Source organism: Lynx rufus, unplaced genomic scaffold (genome assembly GCF_022079265.1).
Source record: "Lynx rufus isolate CCGP_SWC_20201006 ecotype Redwood Valley unplaced genomic scaffold, mLynRuf1.p SCAF_8, whole genome shotgun sequence".
In the NCBI taxonomy this organism is placed as follows: Eukaryota; Metazoa; Chordata; class Mammalia; order Carnivora; family Felidae; genus Lynx; species Lynx rufus.
In genome coordinates this window covers 18,706,722-18,721,050 of record NW_025814896.1, presented here as the reverse complement: position 1 = coordinate 18,721,050, position 14,329 = coordinate 18,706,722, and the positions used below count along the sequence as shown (strand labels likewise).

Genomic DNA, 14,329 nt, shown 5'->3' with positions numbered 1-14,329 from the left:
TAAATATACTACCATTCATTTATCTGCTGTTGAGGAATATTTGGGTTGCTTCCAACATTTATATACACTGTGTATATTTTGGTGGACAAATGCACTCATTTATCTTGGATATATACCGAAAAGTGGAATTGCAAGGTTATGAGGTAGATTATATGTTTGGTTTTAATGAATGTTGTCAAAATTTTTTCCAAACTGATTCTGACAATTTTTATACCCACCAGCCACGTATGGGAGTTCCAGGTGACTTAATATTGTCAATCTTTAAAATTTTGGCCATTCTTGTGGCTAAATTCACATCTTTAAATTTAATTAATTCACATCTTTAATTCCCATCTCCCTAGCAATTGAGGATGCTGAGCACCTTTTCATATGCTTACTGACTGTGTGGATAACCTCTCCGTGAAGCTCCATTCATGTCATTTGCCGATTTTAAAAATTGTCCTTTTTTTAAATTTGTAAGAGTTCATTATACATTTCTGAATAAGTGTCCTGTCAGTTATATAGATAACAAATATTATCTGCCAATCTATGGTTTGCCTTTTGCTTCTATAAATGTGTCTTTTGATGAAGAGAAGTTCTACATAATCCGCCTTATCAATCTTTTCTCTTATACATTCTTGTGTGTTGCTGAATCATGTGGCAGCAATGTGGCAGTGTTGTTGTGGCAGCAATGGCTGCCACAAAGGTCACTCATTAAGCCACATAAAGTAATTTAAAATTTTCTTGCAGCCACCTTTTTAAAAAAGTAAAAATAGGGGCTCAGTCAGTTGAGCTCCCAACTCTTGATTTCAGCTCAGGTCATGATCCCAGGGTCGTGGGATTGAGCCCTGTATTGGGCTCCGTGCTGAATGAATATGGAGCCTGCTTGAGATTTTCTCTCTCTCTCTCTCTCTCTCCTCTGCCCGCCTCCCCAACTCGTGCTCTCTCTAAAAATAAAAATAGTAAAAATAAACAGATGAAATGAATTTTAATATTTTATTTAAAGCAATATATGCAAAAATTTATTATTTCAATGTATAACCAATATAAAATTATTAATAAGATACTTTATATTCACTCATTAAGTCTTTAAAATCCGATGTGTACTTCACACTTAAAGCACATCTGAATTCAGACTACCCATATTTCTTTTTTTTTTCAATATATGAAATTTATTGTCAAATTGGTTTCCATACAACACCCAGTGCTCATCCCAAAAGGTGCCCTCCTCAATACCCATCACCTCCCCTCCCCTCCCTCCCACCCCCCATCCACCCTCAGTTTGTTCTCAGTTTTTAAGAGTCTCTTATGCTTTGGCTCTCTCCCACTCTAACCTCTTTTTTTTTTTTTTTCCTTCCCCTCCCCCATGGGTTTCTGTTAAGTTTCTCAGGATCCACATAAGAGTGAAAACATATGGTATCTATCTTTCTCTGTATGGCTTATTTCACTTAGCATCACACTCTCCAGTTCCATCCATGTTGCTACAAAGGGCCATATTTCGTTCTTTCTCATTGCCCTGTAGTACTCCATTGTGTATATAAACCACAATTTCTTTATCCATTCATCAGTTGATGGACATTTAGGCTCTTTCCATAATTTGGCTATTGTTGAGAGAGTGCTGCTATAAACACTGGGGTACGAGTGCCCCTATGCATCAGTACTCCTGTATCCCTTGGGTAAATTCCTAGCAGTGCTATTACTGGGTCATAGGGTAGGTCTATTTTTAATTTTCTGAGGAACCTCCACACTGTTTTCCAGAGTGGCTGCACCAGTTTGCATTCCCACCAACAGTGCAAGAGGGTTCCCGTTTCTCCACATCCTCTCCAGCATCTATAGTCTCCTGATTTGTTCATTTTGGCCACTCTGACTGGTGTGAGGTGATATCTGAGTGTGGTGTTGATTTGTAATTCCCTGATGAGGAGCGACATTGAGCATCTTTTCATGTGCCTGTTGGCCATCCGGATCAGACTACCCATATTTCAAGTGCTTACAGCCACATCGGGCTAGTCGGAGCCCTACGGAGCAGCGCAGCTCTGTTTGGTTCTACTTGTTTTTATAGCAACACTACCTTGTCTTCATTACTGGAGTGTGATTAAAAGTCTGGATTACAGGGAGTCTTCCAACTGAGTTCTCCGTAAAGATTGCCTGGCTATTCTAGGTCTTTTGTGTTTCTATCATCAATTTCCAGCAGAAAACACCCTGCTTAGATTCTGACTGAGAATGAACTGCAGACATCTTTAACAATATTGAATACGTGTATGTCATACATTGCTCTATTTATGTAGGTCTTCTTTAATTTCTCTCAGCAATGTTTTTCATATAGAGAGGGCTTGTATATCTTTTGAGAGCTATTCCAGAATATCTAATATTTTTGATGATGTTACAAATGGCATTTTAGAATTTTTCTTTCCTGATTTCATGCTGCTAGTTCACAGAAATAAAGTAGATGTTTATGTATATTGTATTTGTATCCAACAATTTAGCTAAATCCACATTTATTAATTCTAATGGTTTGTCAATTCTGTTGAATTTTCAACACACACAGTCATGTCATCTACAAATACTGAATCGTACTTCTTCCGTTCCAATTTTTAAACTTTTTATTTCTTTGTTTACTTATAGCAATGGCCAGGACCTCCAGTGTATCTCTTTTTTAAAATTTATATTACATATTCTTTTTTTTTTAATGTTTATTTATTTTTGAGAGAGCAAGAGGGGGAGGGGCAGAGAGAGGGGGGGGACAGAGGATCCGAAGCAGGCTCGATGCTGATACCAGACAGCCCAGCAGAGGGCTCGAACTCGCGAACTGTGAGATCATGACCTGAGCCTAAGTTGGATGCTTAACTAACTGAGAAACCCAGGTGTCCCCTGCATTTCTGAATATAAAGATAACAGTGGGATTTTTTTCTTACTCCCAAATTCAGCAGGAAAGCATTCAGTATTGTACCATTTAATATAACGTTAGTAGTCAGTTTTTATCTAGTGGATTTTAAGTCTTTGGTTTTCTACAGTTTCAGATGTGCCTGAATATGGTTTTTGTTTTTGTATTTTCCCTGCTTGGGAGTTACCTGATGCTGAATGTATTGGTTGATATCCCCCATCAGTTTATGGGAGTTGTTGGCCATTTACTTTTATCATCAAACACTCCTCTGCTCCAATCTCTCCTCCACATCTAGGACTCTAACCAGAGATACACAATGCACTTTTTCACTGCACCCCAATTGTTTCATATGCTTTGTTCTGCTCTTTCCATTCTTTTTTCTATGTGGCAGTTCAGAAATTTTCTATTGATTTGTCTTCAAAGTCACCAATCTTATCTTCTGTTGTATCTAATCTGCTTTAATTTTTATTTCAGGTTATTTTAATTTTTTACTTTTTAGATTTTAAAAAGTTTTTAGACTTATACACACACACAAATATATATATTTTTAATGTTTATTTTTGAGAGACTGAGACAGTGTGAGCGGGGGAGGGGCAGAGAGGGAGACACAGACTATGAAGCAGGCTCCAGGCTCGGAGCTGTCAGCATAGAGCCCAACATGGGGCTCAAACTCATGAAGTGCAAGATTATAACCTGAGCCAAAGTTAGACGCTTAACCACCTGAGCCACCAGGCGCCCCTCTAATCTGCCTTTAAAGTCATCCACTGTATTCTAAGTTTTTTAAATTGGAATTTTCAGTCCAGCCTGTTGAACCGATTCTCTTTACAGATTCATTTCTTCACTGGAATTCTTCATTTTAAAAATTTTTTGGCTCATTTTCTTTTATTTTCTTTCACATGTTAATCAGTTATTTTAAAATTCTTTTCTGTTAAGTCCACTACCTGGATCATCTAGGGTCTGCTTCTATTATATATTACTTTTACTTTTTAGTCACATTTTTTCCAGCTTTTTCAAATGTGCAATAGTTTTTTACTTATGGTAGATATTGTGAATAAAGGAAACTTAGCAGCTCCTAACAATATTTTCCACAACTATTTCCTATTTTCTCTGTGAGAGGGGGTGGTCCCTGGGTCCAATGAGACACTGAATTGGGTCAGGCCTGGGTTACTGTTAAGATTTATCTCTTGCTTAGCAGGGGTAGCTGGGTGGCTCAGTTGGTTGAGCATCTGACTTCAGCTTGGGTCATGATCTCACAGCTCATGAGTTTGAGCTCCGCATCGGGCTCTGTGCTGATGGCTCGGAGCCTGGAGCCTGCTTCGGATTCCGTGTCTCCCTCTCTCTCTGCCCCCAACCCACTCGCATTCTGTCTCTGTCTCTCTCAAAAATAAATAAACATTAAAAAAATTTTTTTTAAAGATTCATCTCTTGTTTTATCCTGTTTCTCAAGCATGAATGTCCAGGACCACTGACTGAATGTGGCAGGTCTTTCTATTCCTGAGCCCTGGAGTCTCCAATCCCAAGTAAGTTAAAAATCTCTCACTCTCTTTTTAAAAATTTATTTATTTATTTTGAGAGACACAGAAAGAGAGAGAGCAAGTGCGAGCGAGGGAGGGGCAGAGAGAGAGAGAGAGAGATAAAGAGAATCCCAGGCAGGCTCCGCACTGTCAGCACAGAGCCTGACTCAGGGCTCAGTCTCATGAATCTCAGGTGAGATCATGACCTGAGCTGAGATCAAGAGTCGAACACTTAACAGACTGAACCACCCAGGTGCCCCTCTTAAAAACCTCTCTTCAGGGAGAGTTAGTTTTTCTACACTAAGCCCATTCCTTTAGTGAGATTTTCCCTCTAGGTACCATGATACTGTGAGATTTCAATCTGCCTTCTGAATGAGCCACTAACTTCTTGGGCTACCCCAGAACTCCCCAACGTCCTGCGGAGAGCCCTTTGCTTTGGGGATCTTCTAGTTTCCAATCATTTCACCAGCAGGGGCAGATGGTGATGGTTTCTCTTCAACCCAGAGAAGTCTGTTTGAGCCAAGCCTGATCCTCAACCTGCACCTAGAACTGAGGAATGTTTCCAGAGAAGAAATAGTTCGCAACTGCCGGCTCATCTAGTAATAAACAGCTCATCACTGTCTGGAATTTTAGTTAATCTAATTCTTGTTGCTTTCACAGATATCTGATGTCTTTAAAGACACATTCTCTTTTTTTCCCTTTGCAATGAGTGTTGCCCTGCCACGACCTACTGTCTCTTCCCTGGAAGAAGGAATCCTCCCACATCAACTCTCATTCCAGGAACTCCCTAGGGCCTACTTTTTACTCTTTTCAATTCATACTCATTTTTCTGGCGATCTTGTCCAGTCTTGAGGTTTTAAATAAGGGCTACATCATGACACCAGCCAAGTTTATGTCTCCAGCTCAGAACCTCCCCTCGATTCATAGACTCATATATCTAATTGTTACCTGCCATCTCCACTTGAATATCTCAGAGGTATTTCACACTTAAAATGTCTAAAATGTAAACTCCTGCTATCCTAGCCAACTTCCCTTCCCTACCCATTCCATCTACAGTTTTCTCCCAACTGAGTGAATTCTATCCTTCTTGGTGTTCAAACCAAAAATCTTGGTGTAATTCTTGATTCCTCCTATCTCTCCACACACTGTGTCTGATTAGCCAAGAAATCGTGTTGGCTATATCTTCAAAATATGTACAGAATCCAGCAATTTCTCACCACCTCCACTGCTTCTACCCTGGTCTAAATCACCTTCATTTCTCACCCAGATTATTCTCAACTGCCTTCTACCTAGTTTCCCTGCTTCCACTCCTGCCCAACTAGTCTATTCACAATACAACATTCAGAACTGCCATTATAATGTCTTTTGCCTAACCTGCTTACAAGGCTTCTCTTTTAGAATAAAACCAAACATCTTTTAAAGGCCTACAACAAACCCTGCTGGAGCTCACCAAACATCCCATCTCCTATTACCTTTCAGGTCTCCCTGTGTGTTCCTCACACACACTAGTGGCCCATTTCTACCTCAGAGACTCTGCACAGGCTATTCCCTCCGCCTAAAATGCCTCCCTCTCAAGATTCCCTCACTCCTTTATTGCCTTCAATTCTTTGCTCAAATGTTACCTTGGTGAGGCCAAAACAGACCACCCTAATTAAAACTGCAACCCTCACTCCTCAATTCCACATCACTCTTCTCCTGATTTTTTTTCTCACAGCACTTACCACCATTGATGTACTACGCAATTTTATTACTTTTTAGATTTGTTCCCAGCCTCTACCTAGGTATTTCCACCCTTTGGAAGCTAACTCGGAGTTTGGCTGTTTGGCCTCCTCTCCCACAGGTTCAGAATCCAGCAAATGTGAAGAGGAGATCAGTTGCATGGATTTCGTAGGTCCCCTCTCCATTTATTGTATGCTCCCTCTGTGAGAGCAGGGAGTTTTGCCTCTTTTGATCCTTGATGTTATCTCCAGCACAAAACAGTCCTTGGCAGGTAGTAGGTCCTCAAGAAGTATTTTTGAATAAATAATGTTAAGAGATTTTGCAACATAAATGGTAATATCAGCATAAAGCAAGTGCTGAGAACCTGCTGAAATCCCACAATTCAAGACAGGGCACTTCGGCAAATTAGGAGAGCCTCTGAAAGTGCAGCGACATCTGAGTTAGATCTCTGTTAACCAGCACCAAACTTTCATAATTTCTGATTACCTTTCCTACCCACTCCCAAGTCTGTAGAACCCAGACTAACCAGGGAGCATTCATACATGTACACATGTACTGACAGGAACAATTATGTCTTCCTCACTACTAGATTGCTTCAAACATTCTTATTCTTATCTACCATTAAGAATAGAAAAAAGATGGGTTTTAGTGGGAGGATTTTGATAATGTTATTTCGAGTTTTTACTAGGACCAGCCAAATCCAAGGAAACGTTAACACACGGACAAGAAAGGACAGTACTTTACTCTGAGTATTAAAAGGATGAAGGGCTTCAGGGGCACCTGGGTGGCTCAGTTGGTTGTGTGACTGACTCTTGATTTCAGCTCAGGTCATGATCTTGCAGATTGTGGGATCAAGCCCCACGTTGGGCTCCTCGCTGGGCATGGAGTCTGCTTGGGATTCCTTCTCTCTCTGTCTCTCTGCCCCTCTCCTGCTTGCACATGTGCTCTCTAAATAAATAAATAAATAAACTTTAAGAAAAAAATAAATAAAAGGATGGAGGGCTTCAAACATTCTTCACCATAGAAAATTTTCAAGTAAAAATTAAGGAATGTGAAATAAAATTTCAACTTATCTTTTTTTTTTTTTAAAGGTCTTTTTTTTTTTTTAATGTTTTATTTATTTTTGAGACAAGGAGAGACAGAGCATGAACAGGGGAGGGTCAGAGAGAGGGAGACACAGAATCTGAAACAGGCTCCAGGCTCTTGAGCTGTCAGCACAGAGCCTGACGCGGGGCTCGAACTCACAGACCGCGAGATCATGACCTGAGCCGAAGTCGGTCGCTTAACCGACTGAGCCACCCAGGCACCCCTCGACTTATCTTTTATAGGAAGAGCAATGAATACTGGAATTAAAAAAAAAAAAATCAGTGAGGGGTGCTTGGGTGACTCAGTCAGGTAAGCATTTGACTTTGGCTCAGGTCATGATCTTGTGTTTGGTGAGTTCAAGCCCCACATCAGGCTCTGTGCTCACAGCTCAGAGCCTGGAGCCTGCTTTGGATTCTGTGTCTTCCTCTCTCTCTGCCCCTCCCTGGCTCACACCCCTCCCTGTCTCTCTCTCTCTCAAAAGTGAATGAACATTAAAAAAAAAAAAAAAAGGAAAGAGGAGTGCCTGGGTGGCCCAGCTGGTTAAGCATCCAATTCTTACTTTTGGCTCAGGTTATTATCTCACAACTCTGTGGGTTCGAGCCCCCACATCGGGCTCTGTGCTGGCAGCACAGGGCCTGCTTGGGATCCTCTCTCTCCCTCTGTAGCTGCCCTTCCCCTGCTTGTGCTGTCTCTCTCAAAATAAATAGATGAACTTAAAAAAAATAAAGAAAAAGAAGAAAGAAAAGAATAATTCCTTTAAAAAAAAAAAACTGATTATCATCAAAACACTGAGAGCAGGCTTTACTCTATCCCAATAAAAGGAAAAGGGAATAGCATTTCCAAAATACACATCAAAGCAGGACGGAAACTAGGAAATCAGGACTTTTCTAAACAGAGATTGTGCATAAGCACGATCATGTGTGTATCAACACTCCGTGTATACAGATACACACAGATATAAACTAAATCTGCTTGCCAAACACACTTCCATAACAACCATCTGTTCTCAGCTACTTGGAATTTTCTCAAATTATCCTTCAAAGAAGGCCATTTTAATTCATTCTCTTTCATGTCAGAGACTCAGATAACTAAAAATTTTTTTCTTAGGGAAAATTTCAAAAATTGTCAACCCTAGTCACCCCCAACCTCAACCAACCACCTGATTTAGTTCTATTTAGCTAGGCACAAGGGAGAGGTTCTAGCAAGAAGCAAATCACTTTTCAAATCACCAAGTATGTGAGGGTACAAAAGTAGCATCAAACGAGATGCCCAGTCTCAGGGGCTTACATTCGTGTAGGGAAAGCAACATAAAACATTTTTATTAGAAACGTTGCAGGTTAAATTCTAATTGGTGTGACAGTAACCTCAAGTCCAGCAAGAGTGCAAAAAGCAAGAACAGCTTGGATTTCACAGAATAGGTAAGGTTTTAGTAGGGCCCTAAGGAACGGTGGGTCGTAAGAGGACAACAAGCAGGAAGGAAAGCTGAAATGAACTGGAAGGATGAAAGAATGAGTCCACAGGAAACATGATGCATATACGGAATACTAAGTAAACAGTAGAGCAAAAGCATTAGAATGAGGTAGGGAAATAAACGGGAGTAAACAGGTAGTGTGCGGTCACATTTAAAACAAAAATCAGGCAGGAATTTTGATTTAATATCGGAGTTGAGAAACAACCACCTTAGACCATAGAGCAGGGGCACTCTCCCCCAGCTCAGGGAAGGAAACGGGGCTTCTGGGGGAGAAAACAACTGGGCTCAGCCCATCAGGCACGGCAAAAGGTTAGACAAAGCGGAGGGCGCTGGCCTCAGAGACACAGAGTGAGGCACAGGAGGGCACCAGGAGCTGAAGCCTCATTCAGATTAAAGCCCTTTGTTCTAAAAGGCAAAATCACACAAACTGCACAAACTGTAGGAGGCAGAAACTGAGACAGCCTTGTAAAAATCTACACAACAACTGCGAAAGTCTGTCTCTGTTCCAGACACCAACATCCGTTTGACAAAGAATAAGAAAGCAAAGACTTTGCTCACTGTGACGTGAGGATGGAAAGTTATTTCCTGCCCCCGAATCCCGTATCCCAGTCAGGGGACCGTCCCTCTGGCTCCAGAGCAGGGCCGTGCTAGCATGCCAGTCCTGGCCTACCACGAATCACATGTAAAGATGTTTCCAGCAACTCCCCACTAGACAGCCAGTGCTGAGGCTGCAATCTGGGACTGGGCCAGGGGCCACAGAACAAGGCAGAGCATGCTGAGAAGGCACTGCCCGAGAAATGCAGCGAGGGAGCAGCAGGGCCTTTCTGCTGGGGACTCCACACGGTTCTTGGCCCCAAGCTACAGCCAGCAAGCAGGCAGACAGCCATCCAAAGGGCCTCGGGAGAAGGACACAAGTAAAAGCCTCATCTTCTTCAACTGATTTTCTGTGCCACTGGGTACTGAGGATTGTCTGGAATCCTAGATGAGATTCATGGCTTTCAAGGTTTGCCATCAGCCTGGGAAATCTTTGTTCAAACCTCACCAGGAAGCCCAAAACGTAAACCAGAGGCAAATGCGGTGTAGTCGGGCAGCAGCTAGGGCTCAGCTGAGGCCGGCCTCTGAAACCCACCCAATCCCCCTACAGGCCGTCTATCTACCCTGCATGCTAGGCCAGGCCTGGGACACAGAGGCCAGATCCACGTGCTTGCCAAAGCCACATATCAGGCCTCTTTCTGCTTAAATTTCATAACAATTTTTGAGGCCTAATTAATGAAAATTCAGATTCTATCGTATGTTAGCTCTCTCTCTTGTGTACCTTGAAGAGGATAAAAAGAGCCTTGTTAAGATACATAAAATTTCCTGAATTATTTCTGTCAGATCAGCTAAAGCCGCCCTTCAGGTACCACAAAAGAAGTCATAACAACAACTGAAATATGGTTAATGACGGGCTGAATGGCTACTAGGAGAAAATAAATTCCCTTCTAATGTTTTAACTACCAAACCAACCATAAATCTCCAAGGAGGGAAAACCCATCATAAAGCAATATAATCCTATCACCTCATGGCACTCTTGCCAGAACTACTCTTAACTGTTTGCTTGAAAAGCACTACACTGATAGTACATCAAATTATTATTCCTATTAAGTGCTATGTTCATTGGTTGGATAACTCTTGGCAAAGGGACCTGAAATCAACTCTTACATGCTAGTCACTGGTTGACTACCACTAGGGTGTCCCATGACCCAGATCTTTCTGTGCCTGCTTCTTGGTTGTTAAACCAGGGACGACGACCCCTCCTCCTAGCTACTGTCCATGCAAACACAAGGTGAAAGGATATGTGAAATTATGTGAAAATGCTTTAAGCTGGAGGAAAGGTGGTTTAGACAGATAAAGTATTACCGGCTTTGCTAAGCCACCCTAGTGTCTGGGAGGAAGGACAGGTATTTGTGCTCTGTCGCACATGCAGAGCATGAATTCTGCCAAGTCAGCGTCAGGGACTCCACAACAACAGCCAGCCTATGTCCCAGAATGTGCTGCTGGCAATGATGCCCTTCCTATATGCACAGCCTGTTTCTTCTTTTGCTTCTAATGTCTTCTCTGTAAGCTCCCTGGCACAGACCTCCTCCTTTTCAATATTTACCTCTCTTCCTTCTAGCATCTGGTTATCAGGTCCCTCTTCTTGAAACCGCTGCCAATGGAAATCCCTAAAATACAAATAGGGCCATCCTGCTTCTCTGCTGGAACCCTCAATGTCCCCTCCCCCCTACCATTTGCTCTGCAGTATTAAGGTCAAATACTTTAGCTAATCCCTAGGGCCTGCATAATGTGACTCTTCCTACCACTCAATGCTCATCTCCCACCACTCCTCAGACCAGATCCCAACATCCAGCCGAGCTGGTCTATCACAACACCACCCGCAACACCATCCAGGCTGTGGATGTTCATGTTAGAAATGCCTTTCCTAAAATCCTGACCTCCCCCTTTCCTGTCCACTCCCCCATGTAGCCACTGTATCCAGCACATTCTTCTAAGGCTGCACTTTATCACAGTGTTCATATAGCCATAAGCCCCTTCTTCTTGGAGCCAGGGACCATGCCTTGATACTCATCCTTGTATCCCAAGACCTGGTCTTGTATGGACTCTTAATACACATTTATTGAATCCAAGTTCCAACTGTAATTACTAGTGCGTGTGATTTCATCCAATGAATGGCTGTTTAGCATGTTATCAGACTTTCACATTCTAATGGGAAAGACAAAGAAATAAATGCAATCAGAACACAATGATCAGCTGTGGCAAGTGCTATGAAAGAAACAGACAAGGAGTGAAACTGAGAATCATGGGGCTCAGAGGCAGAGATCTACTCTAAATACAAGAACCAGGAAAGACCTCTCTGGGGAGAAACCATTTTAGCTTAAAAGATGATGAACCAAGTCATGTAATGCATGTGAAGAAGAGATATCAGGGCAAGAAGGTGGGAAAGAACTGTTAACCCAAGGCTAGGGAGTGGGGAGAAAGTCATTTATATGCTGAAGGAATTTGCTGAGACAGAGAGAACCCTGCTGGGCACCATAGCCAGGAGTGAACTTCATTCTAAATGGATTAGGAAGCCAACTGAAGGTTATCAGCACCAGTTACAATAACCTAACCTAGCTTCAGCGAAGAGCCACAGAATAACTATCAAGTGGGCCAAAATGATGGATCAAGCCAAGGTCAGCACCCCAGCCATAGGCCGTACCTCCGCCTGCCATGCCAGTGTAGAAGCCGAGAGGGCGGACGTCCGGCCGGCTCCAAGAACGGCGATTGTCTCCCCGTCATCGTCCACCACCTTGAAATCCAGGTCCTCGTTATATTTTCTGCGCTTCACCTGCCGTCCTGAGCGTCGTTTCTGCAGGGCAAACACACCCATCGGAGAGATGCTCTGTGAGTCAAAGGCAAAAAGCTTGGACAAGAAAGAATACCCTCATCTACACTCACTGACATGCACAAGAGACCTGTCCTACTTTACAAAAGCAATCTTCCTTAAACACAACTCTTTTAAGAATTAAATTCACTCAAAATGAAATCTGGCTGAGGGAGGGGATCCAAATTGCCAAGATCCCCTGAGAAGAAGGTATAGTCTCAGAATCCAGTGAGATGTGTCTTGTTCATGAATGATAGTGACTTTCCTTTTCCTTTCTGGAGTCAGTTTCTATTCCAGTAAAACGGGGATGAGAGGTAAACTCCATCATCTTTCAGGTCCCTTCCAGCATAGCTGGAAGCTCTGATTTTAGGGTGATAAGATAATGTTTCAGTTGTGGTCAAATTCACTGTACTTACAATATATTCTTTAAAAACTAAACTAATACCAGTTTTATTAGGACTTACTTTGAGAATCTCCTTGAAATGCAAGGAGACATATTAAGTGTGACAAAACAAGATTCATGAGTCACCATCTGAGGACTCATCTATAATTAAGTAACTCCTGACCTTTTAGAGAGACAACATTCTACAACAAAGCAGCCCAGTGGCTTTCCTCAAACAGAAAAACACATGGTTCATCTCATGGACACATCCTATCCAAGCAGCAGAAACACTTCTGGGAACCACTCACCAGCTAGCTCACTCTCCAGTACTTCAATCTTAAAAAACAAAACCAAAGCCAAACACCACCTGCCTTATTTTTTAAAACATACCTCCTGGGCCTCTCTCTGTTCTCCCACCATTTCTTCATTATGTTACCTCTATGACGTTTAGTTTTACATGAGGGATTCCACATGAAAACCTGTCTCCCAATCCCATGTACATACAGATCACCACCCTGGAAACACTTAAACCCCTGCCAACTCCCATCAACCCAACATGCCTGCTGCTCTGCCCATGAGGACACCTGACAGCCACTAGCCCGAGTTCAGAGACAGTGATGGGGGGGGGGGGTTCTGCTCTGATACCCCAGACACTACTACTTATTACCACTGTGACATTAGAAGCTGATACCTTCCTACAGTGAAGACCATCTAGGAATCTACGAGGATCCAAGGATACTTGAATGTGCAGTAGTCGGATGATTTTACATGGTCCCCTTTCAGCAGGCATAACCCAGGTAAACTGTCATGGATATCAGAGGAAACAGCACTTTCAAATATTAGAACTCCTATCCAAGACAGGTTGCCTCAACTGAGGGAGAAAATTCCTACCAATGTCATGGGCATGCTTAGTAATGGCTTTAAAAATCTCATTCAGGTGGGCAACTCTTTGTTTCCATGTTTGGCCAAACTTCCTTTACTATTTCGGCAAAATGAATACACACAGCCTTGACTTTTCCAGCATCTGGGATTATAAGAATGTCCTTATGCAGACCGGCCCAGCCCTCTGAATCTTAAAAGCATTAGCTGCATTGCAAGTCAGGCCCCCGACACCTTACTCAGAGTGCCCCACAATTCAATTTTCCATATTCATTCTTTCTACAGCCTAATAACATGCTACTTCCCAAGAAGAAAGCAAACACCACTAAAAAAACCTGGGAGATCATTAGTATAAGGATCAGGATGCTAGGGGGAAAAAGCCTGTGGTCTTGGTGCTCACCCACCAAAACAGTGAAAGCCCAGCCCGGATCTATGCGCAAGGGGTGCAAGGCTGGAGATGGAGAGAGAAACGCAACAGGACGCGCGTCAGCAAGATCTGTGCGGCAGCCGTAACCGCCCGCAGGGTTCCCGGTCACAGCTGTACCTGGCTGTCTGCAGACTCAGTGGACTCCTCAGGACTCCGCAGGGATGGGTTCGGCAGGCCCTGATCCAGCTCTAAACTCTCCACTGTGGTTTCACTTTTCCTCTTTCCTTTCTTCTTTCTCTCCACTGGGGTTGGTCCTTGCTCCTTGCTACAAGGAGAAATTCAGAATTAAAACTCTTGGGCAGTTTTTAAAACTAAGAGTTCTCACGTGATCAAAGTAATGGTATCACATAAGGATATGGTATCGCAAGGAATTCTTGTCCTAGGGGTAGGCTTTAATGGAGAATCTACAAGAGTTTCTTCCCAGAACTATACACAGAAATATGGGAAGAAATACCTACATGGCTTGATGCAGAGTTCACTTTTTTACACCCCTATCATGATTCCTGTGGCTATGATTAATGTGGTAAGAAATAAAATAATATGAACATCTTCAAAACCTCACTTTCAGTTTATATAAATGTCTTCTCT

At 42.5% G+C, this 14,329-nt stretch overlaps 1 protein-coding gene across 2 annotated transcripts in view; it reads right to left on the bottom strand.

The window, feature by feature from the left end:
* CHD6 (chromodomain helicase DNA binding protein 6) overlaps positions 1 to 14,329 on the bottom strand; it is a 204,770-nt gene that overhangs the window by 103,713 nt on the left and 86,728 nt on the right. For both annotated transcript variants that reach the window (XM_047067984.1, XM_047067985.1), the window contains exons 4-5: positions 13,859 to 14,006; positions 11,889 to 12,038 (exon numbers count right to left, since the gene is read on the bottom strand). In XM_047067984.1, coding sequence (XP_046923940.1) covers positions 11,889 to 12,038; positions 13,859 to 14,006 — 298 coding nt within the window. The remainder of the gene's footprint in view (positions 1 to 11,888; positions 12,039 to 13,858; positions 14,007 to 14,329) is intronic.